The sequence below is a fragment of the Vanellus vanellus genome (genome assembly GCF_965231255.1).
Source record: "Vanellus vanellus genome assembly, chromosome: 6".
In the NCBI taxonomy this organism is placed as follows: domain Eukaryota; kingdom Metazoa; phylum Chordata; class Aves; order Charadriiformes; family Charadriidae; genus Vanellus; species Vanellus vanellus.
The window spans coordinates 29,552,183-29,572,763 of NC_138911.1; the positions used below are offsets into that span (position 1 = coordinate 29,552,183).

Here is a 20,581-nt window from a genome sequence, read left to right on the forward strand (position 1 = left end):
GTTGGGTGCACATCAGCTGGAAAAAGAGCATCAGGAATCACTCCCTTCAGTTTCCTCAAAAGATTTCAAAACAAAGTGTTAGCACGGAGATCCCAAAGGGCTTGGGAGCCAGGGGTGTTAAGGAGCTGGAGTGAACAAATGACATTACCATCAAGGAACATCTCTTCCTTTTAATTTGAAATGAAAATGTGCATGCTCAGCATTTTATAGAAGGGTAGTTGCAGTGCCCACAAAACAGAGGGACGGAGAACAGGAGACTGAATCAGACAAAGGTGGGAGGGAAAAAGGGCTTTTGTTGATGAAGAACTTTTAACACGTCTGTTTTGACATAAGCCTTCCCACATGTTACATTAGGCTACAGCTAGCCTCTGCAGGGACAGGTTATTATTCTAAATGCTGTCACACTGGGTCTGGTGGCACAGGAAGGGTAGTACAGAACCACTGATGCACATTTTGTCTGCAACAGAAGTCACAGGGACTGCTGAAGAAGAGTGTGATGTAATTATTCCTTAGGTCCTGAATGGAAGAAGTCTAGTGTTTCTCGCCAAGACACACACAGGTCTCAACTGTGTGATAAAAGATATCCCAGATCAGAGAAGAAAAGAGCACTAGGAGACCCTGACATGCTGTAAAATTGCCTCTACTTGCAATCTTCAGATAAAATGTCATCGTGCTGTAAAAGCTAACACAAATGATCCATGTGGACCCCGTGGGGGGAACAGAGCATGTGTGTCCTGGATCTGTGGCATGCTGATTACACTACCCAAATTCTTTAAGGGATTCTGCAACATTTGTGGCTCACCGTCAGTGAAGCAGTCCAGTCCAAATGTAATATTGTCGATAGCAATATCAGCTTGGGAATTCCAGCCCCAGGTTGCCAGGAGTTGCAGTTGAAACCTTTGCAATAAGACAGAAGATTTAGAGAAGACAAAGGGGCAGGGGGGAAACAAAAAACCCTAAAAAATACAATGCTCTCTTAACATGGAACCATGATCATCACTATTTAGAACGTTTCCTCCATACAAGCCCTGCTGAACAGCCAAAAGGGCCTACTAGAAATCTTATCCACACATCAACAGTTATTACAACCAACATTCATATAATGCCACGTTTCATGGGGAACAAGAATGAGAGCCCTACTTCTCCTGCTATCTGCACACATGTAGAAACACAAGCTTCTGTCCCTCACTAATAGTTATAAACAACCATCCTTATTTAATTGCTATAAATGGTCAGGGAATTAGACACATGCAAAAGGGAAGGGAAAAAAGAATCTCCTCCTTTCCATCCCCAAGGAGACAGTCAAAATGAAAACTGAAAAGAACAACAATATCCAAATAGACAGGAATCTTGGGCTTGATCCTCAGCCAATGTAACTTAACAAGGTGATGTGAGTTTATTTCAGCTGAAGGTCAGGACATTTTAAATTTCAGCCATAACTCCCTAACGTGTTTGTTTTCTGGGGTGTCTCATATTTTTCCACCATGACCAGGTGTTTAGCTACTTATCTAGGAGGTCTGTCATATCCCATGTGCATTGCCACATTCTGAATTCACAAGTAAGAAAGAAAATGGGCTGAAGGATCTCCTTCTAATGGATAGGACTGAATTGTTTTTCATTAAATTTCAGAAATAAACAGATGTCTGATGTCCAGTCCATTTACAGCTTATTAAAAGCATATGGAGAGGACCTCTACTGCTGTCACTGGTGAAGCTCAATGATGATTTATGAGAGACCAAGCACTGGCCTGCCTAACACATTAATCATTCAGCCTAGGAACATGCTTGTCCCAAATCAGTGGCAATAAAGTATGTGTGCATATTCCACCCACCAGCCAAATGTTGGTCCATATCCACAGTTAACATAATGTTGCGTAGATGCATCAAAATCTTTATGAATAAGATGCTTCTACCCCAACTCAAGAATGGCCCCTTGTGCTTAAATGAAAGCATTCACATGTACAGGACCTAAGTGCTCTGGGAGTAAGTGTCGGTGCAGCAAATGCAAATCAAGGGTCTCTTGAATGACCACTCTCTTAGCTATGGGATTAGCAGGGGAATTTGCTATTAGATTCCCTTCCTACAGAAACCTGCCTCTTTATTAGCAGATTTAGCAATACTTTGGTATTTTCAGACCTTGTACTTAAGTCCACTGATACAAGACAGTAATTTCCCCAGCCATTTGATGAAAGAGAAAGTCACAGCACCCTGAGGTCCAGGACTAGAGCACTTCTAGGACCTACTGCCATAGATACAGCACCACAGCCTACCCCTTACTTAAGACACCCACATTGCGATGTACCCTTGGTCAGGGAAACTTGCTGTGTCTGGAGCAAAAACAGGAAAGGGTCCACGGCACTGTACTACAAGGTAGATTTCTGCTCCAGCTGAGTACAAGTGGGAGCATGGGAATGATCCCTCTCCTCCAGTGCATGAGAATAGATGTCTCATAAGCTCTGGGCTCTCTATGCCTCACCTTCCTCACAACTTCAGAAGGAGGAATTTGCCTTTTGAACTCTGTGCTGTGTTAGCCAGAGGGGTTTCCAGTATTCCTGCTCATTGAGCTCATTTTGCTGACTCCAGCATATTACACTCTTCAGCTCTCTGATGTCTGGTCTTCTGCCTGCCTGATTTTCTTCCAATAGCAGCCTTTTTCCCTGTGTGTGTGAACCAAGTGAGTGAATTTGCCAGCTGACCACCAGAGGCAGTTTTCCAAGTAGCTAGGTGCCCAACTGGGAGGCTGATTAGTGAATTGCGCATTTTGTATTCCTTCTCTCCTAAGAAATAAATTCATTGGAGGAAGCCGTTGCTAAAAACTACTTATATCTCCCCTCCATGGCCTCCTCCTCCTATCCGCTATGGCTTCTCCCATTCTGGCCCCATCAAGCCATTCATGTCCTGCTACAACAACTGCTTGTGTTGCAATTCATGTCTACCCCTTCTTCCTGTATGATTTGTCCCCTCCCACCCACTTTGCTACTGGATATCATCCCTTCAAGGAACCAAGGAAAAAGATAGCCCTTTCATACTTTCTTGAGTACAGCAAAAGAAGGACAGGAGTTTCCTGAAGATTCACAATACAGGAAAATGGCGTGCCAGCCCAAACTCTGTGCTAAAAGAATTCCCTAAGCACAGCATTGCTGGAGCTTACATCACCAAGGAAAGCTGCCAGCACCCACGAATATACAGAAAAGTCACTCATGGAGATTTATACCAAACTGTACTATGATTGTACAGCAATATTCATCATACGCCTCTGTTTACAATTGTTTGCAACTTCACCAATCTTAAACCAATTTAGGCTGAACTTTTCTATTTTGGGTGATTTGGTAAGACTTGCCTAGCAGACAAAATGTTTTGCCAGTGTTGAGGTGAGGCAATGCAGGTATTCATCACTCTGACCATGCTCAAAAATGCTGACAACTTTTTAAGTGTTTTGTGTCACCAGGTATTGGAAGTGGGACCTGAAAGTTGTGAGAAAGAGAATCACATGGCAGGGATGAGCTTTTTTTTGCCATTTGAATGAGAATCTATTAAAATTTTAGAAAAATGTCCTTGAAAAATGTAAACTCCCTGACATTTCCATGCCTGGTAGATTTTTTTTTTTAATCCTGCAATCTCCTCTTTCCTGGATATCTTCAAGTTTGGGGTTAAATGGTACTTTCCATGGCATTGCTGTTATGAACTGTGTCAGGTCCTGCTTCAGCTACATGAAGTGAGAACTGCCCTTCCAAATTATTGGATACAGTTTTCGTCCCCAGCCTTTCTTTCTTTTGCTGATACTGGCCGAATAGGAGAAAGAAGCTGCCTAAACTGAATCCAGAGAGAACAAGGTGGCACCTTGGAGAGGTGGGGGAGCTCCCTGGGAACTCTCCAGCAGGGGAGCTTGGACTTGGTTTGCGGGGGGTTTGGACCTGAGATCTATGGAGAGAAACAAACAGCCAGTCAAACAGGAAAACCGGGAATCAATTTTTACTGTAGGTCTGGGATCACTGAAATAAAAGCGGGCAAGAGATAACTAGGAGAAGAGAATGGAAGTGCAGGGAAAGGAGTCAGACTTAGTGAAAAAAAAACACACAGAAACATAGCACCTGCTGGAAAAGAGATGGGAACAAGAGGCAGGGAGGAGTTGAGAAAGGAAAATTATGACTGGAAGCATGAGACAGATAAAATGGATTCACAAATGCTAGCTTAAAGGAGAAGGAAGAGAGACCAAGTACATCAAAACAAGGAAGAAAGGCATTGAGTGCTCACAAAAGCAGGTGAGACAGGACAGAAGGGGCAGAGCATGGAAGGAACAAGACAAGAGGCCTGGGATGGAGCCCAAGCGTCCTGGGAGCACAAAGAGCAGGGTTTCCTCACTTGGCACAAATAACTGCAACACCTTCCAGCAAAGTGTGTGCTGCTTCTGTTTCTGTTACAGATCAGTGCAGCATATGACAACTTATTACTGCTGTCAGTCACTCGGTTAGCTCAGGCAGCAAAGGTCTGCTTGCTGGATTGAACAGTTCCAGCCTCATCCACAGTGACTGTGACTGTTGTGCCACATCAGTTTTAAATTTGTTTGAAAATGGCATAGAGAAAGGTTACGTAAAATGAAACAAGATAGAACTACTTGAAACATGCATCCGTGGCCTACCTACCTCTTTCATTTTGTCTAAGTGCTCAATTCTTTCAAATATTACAGTATTTGAATATCATTTTTTTTTCATGCAGTCCTGGCTAGTGGTCCCTAAAGCCTCTTGCTGTCTATTCCCTCCTGCCACAGAAAATCCATTTCCCTTCAGAACTGAAGACTGATGCAGAAATCGGGGGTTTCAGGGGACAAGCATAACAGACTGTGTATCAGAGGAGGCAGAAGGTCTTAAATACCTCTGAAGAGCCCCTAGGACTCTGCTGTGGTTAGGTCCACATGAAAGCGCCTGGGGAAAAGAGCTATTCTGGACAAATTCACTGGTCATACTTTATATATGCAGAACTAAACAGATGCTAATCTGCAGGGCTCCAGACTGTGTCAGACAAGAATATTAAATACATTGCCCGCATGCAGACCTATCCCATCCTAAAGGAATAATTCATGGCAAAGGTGCATATGGTGGACATATGATAATGCTGAGACCAAAGGTAATCATGAAATTAAACTAGAAAGAGGGTGGAACAACATTCTGTCTCTAAGCTTTACTGCTGCTTAGGTCTGAATTACTATCACTTCCAGACCGAAATTCCTTAACCTCTTATACAAAGATGCAGAAAATATTTGAAGTTAAAAGGAATCTGCTCACACCTTCTAATCCATGAAGTTTTGAGACATTTATTTATTGACGATATTATGTAGATATTTTTCCATTTATAATATTCACTGTAGAGACTTTGAGATTCTTTTGCGTTAAGTGTCACATGAAACAGGCCTTCCTGAGGAAGACTCAAAAAAAAAAGATTGGGGCAATTTAAAAATCATTTGTGTCGTGCAAAATAACCAGCTGCCAACACCAGCTACATGGCTTGAGATTGAATGACACTGGGTGAGGGAGGAGAAATACCTGATAAAAAATAGATTTGGGCTAAAATTCTTTGAATCTTCAATATTTGACTTCATTTGAAAATCAATGTCATATTGTATTTTCACATCTGAAACTGAAAATTCTAGTGTAAGGCTGATTCAAGCAACGGTCTTTTCTTGAGATTGTTGAATCAGTGATGTGGCGATGAATGATCTCAAATTGCCTAGGCTGAACTGATACAGATTCTAGACTAGACAGTTGTATTGGCTAAACTGTGGTTTTACCACTCATTTGACTCCCATGGCTATTTTTACTGTGGGAGTACAAAGCACAGCTACAATAATATAGCTGATTCCCTACTGGGAGCACTTTACCACTGTGACCATACTGGCTTTCTCAGATTGGTAAAATGTTTCTAGTACAGACAGTTGCTATTTCCAGTACCTAAGCAGTGATTTGAGGCTGCTTGTTAAGCGTAGACACACAGTACGGGCTTGTGCTGAGCTAAGCTATGTATGTACATGAAAGATACGCATGAAGATATACATGAAGATATGCATGTATGACAGAATACTTCCTCAGCAAGCAGAATTGCAGTACTCCTGTATTTTTTTTCAGTAGAAATGGCCCTGGGAGAAGGCAAGAATGAAAGTGATGCTTCACAACAAAGACATAAACAATTTACTAAATCTCTAGAGATAACCCTGGATGCTGTCAGTGAAGCTCTTACCGGTTCTGAAGCACTGGCATTGGTAAGGTGATGAGAAACCAGTGGTCACTCCAGCTCCCTGCTCTTTCCCACATTGGCAAGGTGATTGGAGCTTCCTTTATCTCTTCCTTGACAGAAAAGGAGACAGTACCATTGTAGCTGCCAAAAACATGCACTGAGAATTGGATCTGTAATAGAAGAAGAGAAAAAGTATAGTATCCTGTGATAAAAAGAGAAAGGCACTCATTTCTCCCCTCCCTGGGGATTTGAGACCCCAAGCCTTTGATCCTGGGTCAAACTGTTTAATCACACACAGCACTAAAGCCCCCATTGCTTGTGTATGACTCATCGCTGTTCTTAGCACAGAATTTTCTAGGTGGAGACCCTGACTGACACTCCCATTAGGCAGCTGTTCTCCAACCACCAACGACAACATCCATGGCCTCAGACACCACCTGAGTCAGAAAGCACTGGTTTCTTCATTATCTCCTTCAGGAACAAAAAGTAGTAAAGCAGAGAAACATAGGCTTAAACTCAAAAAGTGCCTTATCATTAAATGTTTCCACTAGAGATAGTTTATTGAAGAAAAACAATCCTAACTGCATTCTTCTTCAATGTTCTTACCAGTTTAAAGATTCGTGTGAAAGGGTTTGAACCACAGTTTAAAGCTTTTAAGGATTCCCATTGTAACCACCCAGGTTAATGTGTTGCACTGATATGCCTCAACCTATATGCAGGCATCATATAGGGAAAAAAAGCACCCCAAGAAGAGAGCTGCCCTGCCCCAAATGCCCTTGAAATGAGGAATTAAGCTGTCTCTAGAGGCAGGAAACTTCAATCCATATACTTGCTCCAAGTCATAGGCACCATCTGGACAGCAGCACCCATATGACAGGTGAGCAACCTGATCACTAAGCCAAAGAATATTTTGAAGCAGGACTCATTCCTCTTTCTTTGGGGCAACCACTTTCACTTTGCCACAGAGCAAGAGAGAACTGCTATTTCCAGCACTGCTTTGAGCATTCAGCTGCTTTTTATGTCACAGAGAGCACTAGCAGGAAAGGGAGCACACACACGCATGTGCTACAAAGAACAACCACAGGAAGTTCCTTGCTCCTGAAATGAGGGTTCAAACCCTTGCCAGTGGAGGACAGAATGGGTCCAGATCTCCTGTGACCTGTACACTATAACCAACAGTTACTACTTCTCCTCCTCCTGGTTTTGTGAATCCAGCTCCAAATACATTTTAGTTTGTTGGAACTACCCAACAAACTTGACCTGGATATATAAATAAATATAAATGCTGAAGTTACATTTTTGGCACCTGCACTATATTTCTTTTGCCAGCTCTAATTAGGAGGCATCAAAGCTTTCTGTTTTCCCCTAGCAGGGCTGAACTCCAGCTCAAACTTGCAACTTAATTTTCCTAAGTGTTATGAGTGCAATATTATTTAATATTTTTAATTCCAGCATCTTGTAGTTCCCCTTATTCTTTGTAGACATCTGGGCTGAAGGCAGGCTATGTGATTTTATTCATGCCAGGTTGCCCTCACCTTTTGAAATTTCTGAAGAATGTGAAGAAAAGTTTATCTTCATCTGTTCCTGGAAAATCTAATACCTACTGACTTCACACTTGTTCTTAGTGAGACTGAGACTGAGTTTGTTAACTCCTACAAAAGTATTGTAGAATTTAGGAAGGGAAGCCTCAGCAGATATATATATATTCAGATATACTGAATGTCTCAACAGCCCAGAAAGCCCATTTCCTTTCCTACAAACCAAGGCCACCTCATACAATTCAGGTGCTGCGTCCCCTTCAAAGGAATGGTCGGCACAGCTAGGCTGGGAAATTTTCTATACTGAGGAGTTGATTTGGGGGTCCTGCTTTCACTTAGTGGGGGTGCAACTCATGTCTCCTTTTCAGTGTTCAACAAGTAGCTAGCTAGCTGTTATAGTCAGCTCTTCTGCTTTCCAGCATTTCATAGAGCGTGCAGAGGCACAGGAGAATGGGCATATTGTGCAAACAGTGCCTACAGCGTAATGATTAACTCCACAAACATTCTAAGACAGTGTGATATACCTGATAGTCTTCAGTGGCAATACTGGCTGGCAAGCTGGTACTGTAAGCCTTGGCCATACCGCTCGTCTGATTGCTGTCTGCTCGCAGATAGAGGAAGTGTCCTATGAACAGAAAAGTGAATCAGGAAAGCCGAGACAATGTTTTCCTTTTTTATACCCTCTTGAAATAATTTAACATTATTGTGCTGAAGCATAGTGTAAGTAAGATGACAAGCATGGCTTGAGAGCAAATCTATTAGTGAGGCAGTTAAGTTGAATATAATAAGCACTCTGGTAGATTTCAGCAACACAAAAGTCAATATCCCAAACCCTTTCCTAGAATATGAGTGCATAAACCTCAGACACCACTCAAGTATGTTCCCATACAGGGGCTCACACCAATCTACAGTGAACTCCAGATCAGCCCTAATTCTTACACCATTAGCATCAATGACTCTTGCTGAGACAAACACTGGGCTGGAACAACTTATTTTTAGTCTTTGTTCCCAGGGACAGCTTATACAAGCTCTAAGGAGACAAACAGAACAGTCATATGGACACCCTTCATTTTAGCAGGGAACTGTGCTGAACACTTCTGACTTTGAACCTGAACTTCTGAGGGTCTGGCTTCCCTCCTTATTTACCAAGCTGACAGTTCTGGGAATTATCTGACTCTTTTTTATTGTGGTATTGTACGGCACAAAATGTGTATGATCACTTGGTCTTGGGATATGCTTACATGTGATGCTCTTCTTAACCCACTGGCAGAGTCTGGCAAGGATTTCCAAAAGATTTATTTCTACAAGCTGCCTAGATCTGTTGAGCAATTTTTACTTTATGATGCAGCAGCTCTTATGTTGCTGCTGAAGTAATCTGCAATTGCATAGCTCATAAGAGGAAGAAGGAGGGAAGTATATATAAACAAAAGAATTCATCATATAATTTTGTTAAATGTAAAGAAGAATCCTCGTCTCCAGTAGTTTTGCGTTAACTTTGTTGCAGAATTTGTTTCACATAAAGTTTTAAATGATGTTCAAAAGTTAATTTTAGCTACATTTGAAGTTGTTATAGATAACACTGATGCTAAAGTTGATTTGGCAATGCTGCCAAAAATTTTAAACCAATTCAAAAAACCTAAATTCAAGGCTATTGTATATATACATACACACACACAGAGTAAGAGGGTACTATGGAAAACCTACCTCCAGTGGCTTGCAAGGTAGACCCTACAAATGAGTCATCTTGAATCGTTTCAGTAAAGCCCCGAATAGACCAAGGAGATGCTGCAGTTTCTTTCAGTGTCCAGCCACACGGACCCTCTTCGAAAGAGCAATGTGAGCCCTCTGGGAGACTGTCTACAATGGAGAATAATAAAAAGCAGGAAAATAGGAGAAACTTGATTATGGAAGAACACAAACAGCAACAGAAGCCAAAACTCATTGTGATTGTCTAAGCTACCCAACTTATGCTACATAGTTTTTTCAATGTAAAAATAGTAACTAGACTTATTTGTTTATTTCCCAAGTCACCATCAGAAAGCCAACACTTCTGCTTCTGGAGATATTTGAGGCTTTGCAATTCTGTCCTGCTCTAGATGCTGTGTAAAACTGCAGCTCCCACAATCTAAAGAATGGTAAATCACTGCCATATGTTTGTAAAGGCCTTGCTGTTTATGAAATTACAGACATCCCAAAGTTTTCTGTGTTTCAGTTAAAGGAAGGCCAACCAGCAGATTGTTTTAGAACTCTGCCACTGTACTTGCAACAAAGCTAAACGATGCTTCTTAGCACCACTGAGTCAGGGGATTTCTCTGTCATGATGTGCGAGATGAGCTCTGAACTGGGATCTTGGAGGGACAAATTTATGAGTGATCATGTTGGTGGCTGGCACTAGAAGACGATCAGCACCTTCCACTGAAGGGAGGTTCAGACCTTGGGTCCAGAAGAAATTTCTCATCCAGCTGCAGACTGGTTTTGCCTTTCTCTGAAGCAGCAGCAACTATGAAAGGCGGGTCATAGAGCTCCTTACTGCAATATTTAAAAAAAAAAAAAACAAAAACAAACCAAAACAAAAAAACCCAAATCCATTTTATCCTATACAGGGTGAATTTTCAAAGATAATCTTGGTATCCAATTAATGTAAATAGGATAAATTAATTCAGGAGGCAAAATACTGAAATAATCTAGAGATGGAATCAATTTAACTTATTTTTCATTCTAAATTATTTTTTTCTAATGGGATGAAGGTGCCATGCCACATACTCACCACACCTCACTCCTTTCTGTTCTTTGGCAGGGCAATCACTGATGAATTCACAGATTTGTAGGTGGCTGACACAACCTCCATGAAGGCAGGGGAAGGCGGAGCCTTTGTCATACATAGAAAGGTCTTGGTTTTCTTTATCTAAAGGAAAAGCAGAAAGAAGCCCAGAGATGAGTTGGCAGAATGTGTACAACCCTTCACGTGTATCAGCCCTCACATGTAGGACCTCAGAAAGTGAGGTCAATCATTTTCTCACTTCTGCTTTTTATCATGTAGGTTTATATCCAGCATAAGATTCCTGCAGATCACCTCAGCTTTCACGAAGACCAAATTTATTGCTCCTTTCTCTCTCATGCACTGCCTTCTGTCTTCTGCTGTGTTTGATCTATCTTTAGGTAATCACTTTTCTTTTTTTTTCTTTTTTTTTTTATTTAATGAAGGACCTTGCAGTTTCCTACCGTGGTGTGCTCCTCAGTTCTGCACATGTGACTGTGCACCTGCCAGGCAGCTGTGTCATGCTGCATGACACTCGGCTGCTGGAGGCAGAGATACCCACTTAGCTCCGGTCCTGACAGACACATTGCTATTCCCTATTGAGGCTCAGGCTTAACTAACACTCATGCTGCTGACACTTTTTGGTGCCAGCTCCATGGCATCCAGCCCATGAAGAGAGCTGCTTCCCCAGCAGGTCAGCTCACTGTGCGGGAACTTTACTCATACACCCTAGCCAGTCTAGTCAGCTATACTCCAGCAGCATTTGACTGACGGCACAGGTACCCAGTGACAAGGCAGAACACAATTTTTAAGTCTGATATTTCCCAAAAGCAGGACTCCTAATGTGCCCAGCGTGTGCTGTGGATGTGTGTGTGCACAGGTCTGTTATGGACCTGCAGGTTTGTCTAAGTCTCTTCTGAAACTGCTCCCCTTTAGCAGAGCTCTGCACAGAAGTTCCACTGGGATTGTTACTGCTCTGGAAAAAAAAAAATGTAAAAGCTAGAGAACCAATTCCAGAAGCAAAAGAAAAGGACATCTCTGCAGCAATCCAGGTACACAGTCTGAAATAGTATTTCTTCATGGCACTGTGCTGTGCTGGGTACATGCATCAGCTTATTTAAGGACTGTTTGGGGGTGTTTAGCATAGTGCTTCAGGCTGTATGCATCCCCTCAAAACTCCATGACTGTCAAAAACCCATGGCATTAAAAATGTTTGTTAAATTTAAAGATTAATGACTGCAGTAAAATTAAATCTGTGATATGTTCAAAACCAGTCTCATGATATATTATAAAACAGCTCTGTGAAACCAGTATTCTCTTTTTACATTTGAAGCTTTTTACATTTCAAGCTATTTCTTCAGTGTCTTCAACACCGAGGCAATAGCATTATATTAATGCATGAAAAGCAGGAAGTGAAGATGATTATGTCTCCAACCTGCGGGCTGCCTGTGCCGACAGACTGTTGTACTTCCAAGAAGCCTAAATGACATTAGCAAGGTTCTGCACAGCTACTGAGGATCATCTGCACGACATTCACAACAGGACTCTAAGTGCTAGGTAAAACTAAGGACTTCTGAGCTGAGCACTCAGTACTTTGGAGAAAATAATTACATTCCAGTTATTTTCATTTTAGACAGAAGTTGTCAGCCTGGCAGTAATAAACAGACACCATGGAGTGCAGATCAATGTTTCTTTTCTTTATAGATTTGGAAGGTAGAGCCCCAGGTATGGAAAAGGCTTTAGTGACACAGGGTAGTCTTTTGTTCTTGATTATTTAAGAAAGAAAAATATTAAATGCTAAAATAATCTAGGTAAAGGCTTTTTTCCATTCCTGTTGTTGGATGCAGCATAAGCCCTGTTGTTTTCTCCTACAAAGATCAAGCAAAGAAAATCTGAAAAGCAGAGAGGATCACTTAAATGGGTTCTATAATTCTGAGCTTCAACCCTGCCTTTCGAGCACACACACATGGGTGCATATACATAAAGCGCACGCAAATGTGACCCTTGACAGGTAAGCACTGCCAGAAACCCCAGAGGAGACTCAGCTTTCATTTATCTCCATCTGACCGACTCCCTGATCACACTCATCAGTTTTGGTGAGGATGCTGCTCTTGTCTGACTGCATTTGGTTATCCCAAACCTGACTGTATTGCAACATACCATGAAAGCAGTTCCTGAGTTGTAAGGAGCCTACTGCCAGTACTCCAACTTCTTGTGCTCCACAGTTTGAATACAGTAATGTGATTTTAAAAGGTCTTTCTACTCGGCCAATCTGGGCCATCAGGTATTTCCATTTCATCCTGGAAGACAACAAAGAGCTATCAGACATACAGACAGCATGCTGGAATCTATGCAATCTCTAGCATAGAGATTCTGCACTGTGCCGAGAAGAAGTAATAGTATTCACATGGGGAATAGATTGATGAGTGTAAACTCCAACATAACGAGCAGGTCTCAATATAAAACAAGCGATGTTCAGCACAACAAGCTCATGTTCAGTTATCTTTGCTGCAGATACTATTGTTAATGATTAAAAGATCCAACTATTCCCAATGATTCTTAAGTTAAAATGGGGCTTAAATTATCACCAATTTTGAACATACACCCCCCCATACGTGCCTTCCACATATATGGTTGTGTTCTGTTTGCACTTGCAAGTACAGATCAACCAAGCAGCTGCACAAGTCTCTGGAACCCCTCAAGCTAACACTGACATTGTATGTTCTGGAAGTAAATGCCTGGCCCTGAATGCTTCTCGGTTGTGTGAAGTATAAGAACTGTTTTCTTTTCTCTGTCTACCCTCCCATCTTAACAAGGTAGAGTGCACCCGAAAAGCAAGGGGAAGAAGAGAATGGTGTTCCAGAAAACGCAGATTGCTCTGGCAATTTACATTTCACCACAGAACAAATGCTATAGCCCCTAGACAGCAAAGGTTTCTCAACTGTGCAGCGCTTGTGGAATTTCAGAGAAAGAGAGATGGTCCCATGCACTATAATTTTAAAGATGGTTGTTAGGCATCAAAATCTAGAGAGAGATACCAAGTGGAATTTTTAAAGTACCTCATTCAAATCAGTCTGATGGACGTCAGGGTATCCAGGTGTCATTAAAAAAATCCAGCAGGATTCTTAAAAATCTTTTTATTGTAATTTTATTTTTAAAAACTGTCCTACCTCATGTTAACAAGACAATAAAATACAGTTAAAAGTATGTTATTATTTTGTAAAGGGATTGTAGTAAGGATAGTGACAAAGAAACCTTTGCTCTAAGATCTTTTCTGAAAAGAGTACCAGACAGAGATAAATTTAGCGATACCCTACACGCTGCTGATGTTGCTGGAGGCACCCTCGATTAATGACTCTAGGTCAGTACCAGGCCACACTGTCAAGGTGTGTGATTAGGCTCCGCTCCTAGTATTACTTTTTCATTTGGGCAATGCCTTCAGCTGCCATGAAGCAATCATCTAGCCCTCATCCTGTACCAGAAACGCATTAGAAGGCAAAACATGGACAACAAACACATCTCTACTGGACACAATGTGAAAATCACAGACCACCTAATTTGCAACTTGCAAAAAACCCAGAGCAACTTTAATTGTTTATCACCCTCTCTGCTCTCCCTTGCTACTGATTAGTTACCTAACCCATTCTTCTCTCCACAAACCAACTACATACCTTCTTCTGGTGAATTTTTCTTACTAGCCCTTCTATAGCATCCTCCCATCTTCCACTTTCACTATTGTACACACATATAAATACCCACAGATAACCTAAACTCATCTGAAGTTGAGCTCATCTTATCAAGATGACCTTATTTCTTCTATTTCATGCCCCATCATATCATATTTAATAGTTCAATATGACTTAATTCAGCTTCAGAAATCTCCAGCCCCGAACCACAGCTGTACCATCTCTACTACCCAACAAAGGAGAACAACTGCTTTACTTTCATTTTGTATTACAGTGCAGCTTCAGGAACGTCCAGCACTTAGAAATATATCTTGTAAATATATCTCTCCCTGCCACACTGTGGCACAACATCCGAGAGCATTCAACACTGGCCCAGAACTCAATCACTTCTGCTACATGACACAGCTTTGTTCATCACCTGCATTGCATCCTGTTGGCCACAAAAATCAATAGGCCTTAATCAAATTGGTTCAATGAGTCACGGAAGTTAAGGACAGTCTTTAAATCTTTTGAATTTACCTATTAGGCATACTAGACCTTCCAAGCACTGAGACATAGTTCTAGTACCTCCACCAAGTTACAACCCACCCCTGAGCTGAGACATCACTGTATCACCAGTGTCATCACAGCCCTGAGTGCAGGAACCTGTAGTACACAGCCTCTGATTCACAACTGGTGTTACATTTAGCGGTAGCAACTAAAGAGGTTACTGCCCCACAGCTGAAAACAATGACTAGTTCAGCTGCGGCACCTTAATCCTACATGGTTTACAAGCCAGAGAGTTTGGAACTTACCATTTATAGCCTGGTACATCAAAATAAATGAAAACCACTAGCGAGCTAATTCAATAAACCAACCTCTGAAACGTCACAACTGAGAAAGACACTGTCCCTTCTGCCATCTTTGCTGGGAGAACTGTGGCATCTGGTAGAAGAGCAAGACCACTATCTTAAACCACTACTTGTGTGAACTGGCAGCTCTTCAGAGTCAGAGTCTTAAGGTCCTGTGAAGCATTCTAGTTCCACACTGAAATATCTCAAGTACTGTAATTTGACTCCATTTATAACACCACAGGAAAAGCTGGCAAGCATCCAGAGACCACAAAAATGACAAGTAGCCTTGCATCACCCAGAATGTGTATGGAGTTTCATCATCATCAAGGTATTCCCCTTCAGAGAAAGCCTACCCCTCAAGATCCAACTGCAGCAAGATTTCTAATGCTGTAAATAATTACACCTTCTTTGCTTGGCCCCACTATCCAAACAGGGGCTAGTCAGAGCCAATTTAATTTCCTTAATGGAATCAGGAATGAAGCCTATTGTCAATCTAGCAGAAGATGGATCATTGCAGCAGGCTTCCAGATAAGCCAAACTTGGCAACACCTTTACTATTGATTTTATGTCAAACCAGATCTCAAGTAACGAAGTAATATTATGCTTCTTCTAAACAGAGATGTTAAATTTTATCTGTATGTATGGAGGGGCTATCAGAGTCTGACATAATTTTGAAAAATTTACATGGATAGAAAGTTTGGACTTGCAAGCAACCTGATGCTTAAGGCAAAAGAATTCAAGATTCACCCTGCAAACCTATAAATTCAACTTTTGATTTGTACTTTCAACTTCCATTTTTCATTAGCCTCTCAATCTCCTCTGCTGACCAGAAGTTTTCCTCCCCCTCCTTATCAATCCTTTCTATGCCATGCCTTTCCATAAGCAACAAAGATAACTGATCATTAATTTTAAGAAAGACTATTTTAATATTAAGAACAAAAATTTCTTCATTAAGAGTGAAAAATTCAATAAAGCTGAACGCTAAAGTTGAAACCTTTTCTGAATTGGGGAGACTCACTGCATGCGTTATTGCACAAAGGTATGTATACCAAATACTTCCAAGCTCAATCAGTGAACATACAAATTAGAAGCTTTACATTACTTTTCTATATACAGGAAGTTGTTGCCTTCAATTCTTCACAAACATCCAGTTCTAGCCATTGGACTTAAAAGGAAATAGGTAAGTGAGAAGAACACATGCTTACTCCTCTTGCCTTCACCAACCATTTAGAGGGTTCTTATTTGACCCAGTGTATTTTTGGGTGCAATTTCAACAGAAGCACAAGGGGTGGCAAATCATATTCCCAGATTAGTGTTCAAAAATCATAGTCTTATATAACAGCTGGGCAGCCTCTCTTTTTCTAGCTGCAATTTTTAAAAAAAATGGTTGTGCTCATTGTTGTCAGTACATATTTGACATTTTCTGAGGATGCTTACCAGACTACTCCCTTTCAAAGGCTTGTGTAGTTGGACACCTAATTTATGAAACCCAAATGACCATAGCTGTTTCTAGATGTTCAGATCAGCTATACGGCAGTGTTTCCATGTACAGCAGTAGCAGCAGAAGTTAAATAACATTTGTGGATGAAAACAACCGCATCAGTAGAATGGAAGTGTCAAAAGATGGTAATTTTCTACAAGTGTCTTAGAAGCTGGCAGGGCATTTCAGCACCACCACCACCCCAAAAAAGGGGGAAAACACAAAATGCTAGCCAACAATTCTTTTGAGAGGTTAGCTAACTGAAAATCCACATGTGCACAAGGCTGTGAACTTTTTGCTTTTTGGCCTACCAAAGACTATCATGGCCAGCACCTTGTATTTCAGAAGGAGAACAGAACAAAATCAACTTGGCTGATGGACCATGGAAAGGGAAAAGACTATCCCTGCCCTAAGTGATGCTTTTTTATTTTCACTGAAGTGTGAGTACTTGTCGTTGAAAGAAAGTAGCTCCTTGCTGAAACAGTTCTGGGTGACAAGACTGAAATAATTGTGGTCAACAATAAACACAGGCATGTGAAACCATTCAAAGCAAAAGCATACAGGACTCGGAAGAATTTTCAGCTGTGACTTTCTGGGTCTGCATGGTAAAGCGGGAAAAGGTGGGATAAGCAAAACAGTAAAAAAAGACATTAGATGTGACCTGAACAAGCACTGGAACTGTAACCCTGAGAAAGTGAAGACAGCCAGCTTTCTGAGACAAGTGCAGATGAAGAAGGCTTGGACTTGCAAGCAAAGCAACAGGTTCTTGATGTTTGAGCTCTGCTGAGATAATGATAAATAGAATTTTATATACTTTTTTGTACATATATAGAATTTCAAACACCTCACTCCCTCAGTGGTTCTCCCTCTAACAGTAGTAACTCAGAATGCCCACGCCCTATAGGTGTGGTAAATAACAATAAATACTGTGACTTTGCCCTACTTGTCCAGAGAACATAGAGTCTGAAGTCCATCTGTTTCTTTGTTCTTTCACTAGGGTACATGTGTAAAAAACTGAGTGGCAGCTTCAACACTACTGATTTAATGATAAATCCTAGTAGTTAGTGAGGTGGATAGGACAACAACTTTCTCTCATGCATGACATATATCTAAGCTTTTGGGAACTGTGGAGCTGATGGATCCTGAAGGAGGAAACACCATCAGGAGAACATTTCTAGGTCCAGAAAGAGGACAGTTCACTGAAGTGGTCTGGTGCAGCTGGAATTTTTGATGAAGTATAGCTTGATCTTGGAATCGAAGGGACTGAAGCATGCCCAGATTTTTCTGGAATTGGCAGAGATTTTAAAGAGTTTCCCTGTAAAGAGGTAGAAAATGAAAGGTATTTGACCTAACATGGTTCCTTAACTCTGTTTTACCTCTATTCCTTTCCCTCCTTTTTATTTTGATTTAAAACAGACTCAGTCACCTTCTATCTTTAAAACCTTAGTACTAAACCCTCTGAGCTTACCAGTGCTTCATTTCACTCACTAAAAAAAAGTAATACCAGTGTCTATGCCAACTTCCAGTGAAGCTAACTATATTTTAATAAATCTAAATGCCATCACTTTTAGAGATATTATAACCTCTATTTCATGTAGAATTGTTTTGCAGTGCTTAAATAAGCTGTTAAACAACACTTATCATCCATTCCAGCAATGATGCAGTAATTGTGATCAAAGCCTGGTCTGGGCAGCTAGGTGTATCAAAAGGCTATTTTATGAGTTTATATAGGGGAATCGAGCTGTGGTTGCAGTTGCAGAGACTTGTCAAATACTCAAAGCAGCAAAGGCAGTTATAGGTATAAAAGGACATTAGAAACTGATCCCAGAAAATGCAATAGATTCCTTATGAAATTGGCAAGAAGAAGGTGAAGGAGTAGCCAGGAAGGAAGTGAGCAATAGCTAAAAGAAGGGGGGGGGAGGGGTGTGATCTGAAAGAAAATAAACACTTTTTTTAGTCAAACTCTGCTATCTTTGGCTTACCAGGAGTCTTGGCTACAGATCTCCATGGCAGCCTGGGGAGTGCCAAAGAATTCAAAGAAAACAAGAACTGGGATCTGTTGCTTAAGTTCTCCATGGGAGTCAGTCAGGTGATGGAAATAAAAAGCCTGACCTAGGTTCTTGCAAGGCAGATTGCAGCAAAGAAAAAACAAGCACATGGAAAATGGCAAAATCAGATGGCACAAGGACTTTTCTCCTTCTTTTCCTGTGGTGATTCATTCCTTTTGCCCATTTCTCCTCTTTACTGCATTCTTCTACATGCATGAATGAAAAAGTAGAACACTGTGAAGATCAAAAAGAAGGGAATACAGGACAAGATCCAGGGTTGCTGCACTTTCTTTTTTTGTCTTCACCTCTTCTCACCTCTAGCCTCTGTTTTTCCCCTCCCTGAACTCTACAAATGAAGCAAAAGAGGATGCTCCTGAACTCAGCAGACAGAAGGAGGAAATTACAAAAGGGTGAAGCTAACCCTACCTCAAAATGAGAAATGTGACACTTGCAACAATGATAGGACCCCTTGAATACTTAGAGTTATCAGTCACATTGCCAAAGAAATCTTTGGACTGAGTGCATTTACAGCTGTAGTCCTGGCATCAGTGAGAGAGACAGCCACTTCCAAATGTGAGGGAAGAAGAGTGAGTCCTAAGCAATTGTGTTCTTTGCAAAGGGGACACACAAAACCTGGGTCTGTTACAGGCATCCTGTCAGGAAGCTGCATGCTTCAGTCCTGAACAGTTCTACCTTCATTTTCTGCTGTGACAGAAGCAATGATCTCAAGAAGAGAGAAGACACTGATAAACAGTGAGAGAGTTCACCCTACTCTGCAATTCAAAGTCTAAACAGCTACAAATTGATTGTCTTACCCGACATTCTCCTCATGGCCAACTCTCAGAGAAATTACTGTATTTCTGTTTGTCTCCACATATCTGATTTCAACAGTGAAGCTCTGGAGGAGAGGAACAGCATCCTGTGAATATATGGCCAGTTCCAGCAAGCAAGAGTCCAAGCTCCCAGGCAGGATGGGGCTATGCAGGCTGAACTCACATCTATCTGGGAGCCTACTGGTGTTCAGGAGGAAAATGTCCCCTGTGAGGAAAAAAAAAAAAAAAGAAGAAGAGACACACAGTGCGGATGGAAGAGAGATAAGAGAAAGATGCATAAGGAGTTTGAAGCAAGGAATCATGAGAAGAAAGGAGAGGACTATGCACAAAATCCAAAAATAACAGAGAGCAGAGAAAGGAGAATAAAGTAAAAATGAGGGAAAGAAGTAAAGAAGTGATAGAAGGAATGAGAAGAAAACAAGCAAAGCAGAGTGAAGACATGGCCAACAAAACAGAAGCCAAAGACTTTGCAAGTCAGACAGCAGATGTGGAGCCAGCCCTGACTTGTAAAGGATTGAGTTTCCTAAGAAAAATCCAGTGTCTGTAAGCAAAAGTAGCTTATCCTAAACCAGGGAGATACAAAAGGAGTATATAAAGGGGCTGGCTGTACACAGAGTACATACATGGACAATTCAGGCAGTACACATACATTATATGGCTCTTAGTGACTCCTGAGCACTGACAGCACGCTTACAAGTTGTGCACCAGAACCAGCATATGGCAATATTTTTAGTGACATGTGCCTGAGGCCTCAGCTTGCTGGCTCCTGTTGCTGCCACCCACAGCTGCTACCAGTGCTGGGAGAAAGCAGATGTCCATTCAAGGGGAACTGTAACTCTGCCTACCTTCAACATCTCTGCGGGGAGAACTGTTTTCCAGAAGCAGCTGCTGCCTCTCCTGAGACACCAGGACACCAACTGAAGATAACACCCAGTCCGGTTTTCCAAAATTGTCTGTAGACGTCACCCATGAACAGCTTGAACCGATGATACAAGAGATTTCTGTTATGAGAAACCAAAGGTTTCATTGAAGCCTTCACCAATTCAAGGGGCAGGGATGATGCAGGCACATGAATGACCAGATCTACAGTGTATGGGGGGTATCTCTCCCAAGAAATGGAAGAGCTAAAGGGAAAAAAGAAAGTTTGTCTTGTGCAATAACAATGGAGTTTCTCCCAG

At 41.4% G+C, this 20,581-nt stretch overlaps 1 protein-coding gene across 1 annotated transcript in view; it reads right to left on the bottom strand.

Moving 5' to 3' along the window:
• LTK (leukocyte receptor tyrosine kinase) overlaps window positions 1–20,581 on the bottom strand; it is a gene marked incomplete at both ends in the record, with an annotated part of 97,013 nt that overhangs the window by 29,061 nt on the left and 47,371 nt on the right. Inside the window, 8 exon segments of the mRNA XM_082485636.1 lie at window positions 803–897; window positions 6,231–6,397; window positions 8,290–8,390; window positions 9,470–9,622; window positions 10,533–10,670; window positions 12,684–12,823; window positions 19,386–19,608; window positions 20,249–20,404. Of these exon segments, the coding sequence (XP_082341762.1) occupies window positions 803–897; window positions 6,231–6,397; window positions 8,290–8,390; window positions 9,470–9,622; window positions 10,533–10,670; window positions 12,684–12,823; window positions 19,386–19,608; window positions 20,249–20,404 (1,173 nt within the window).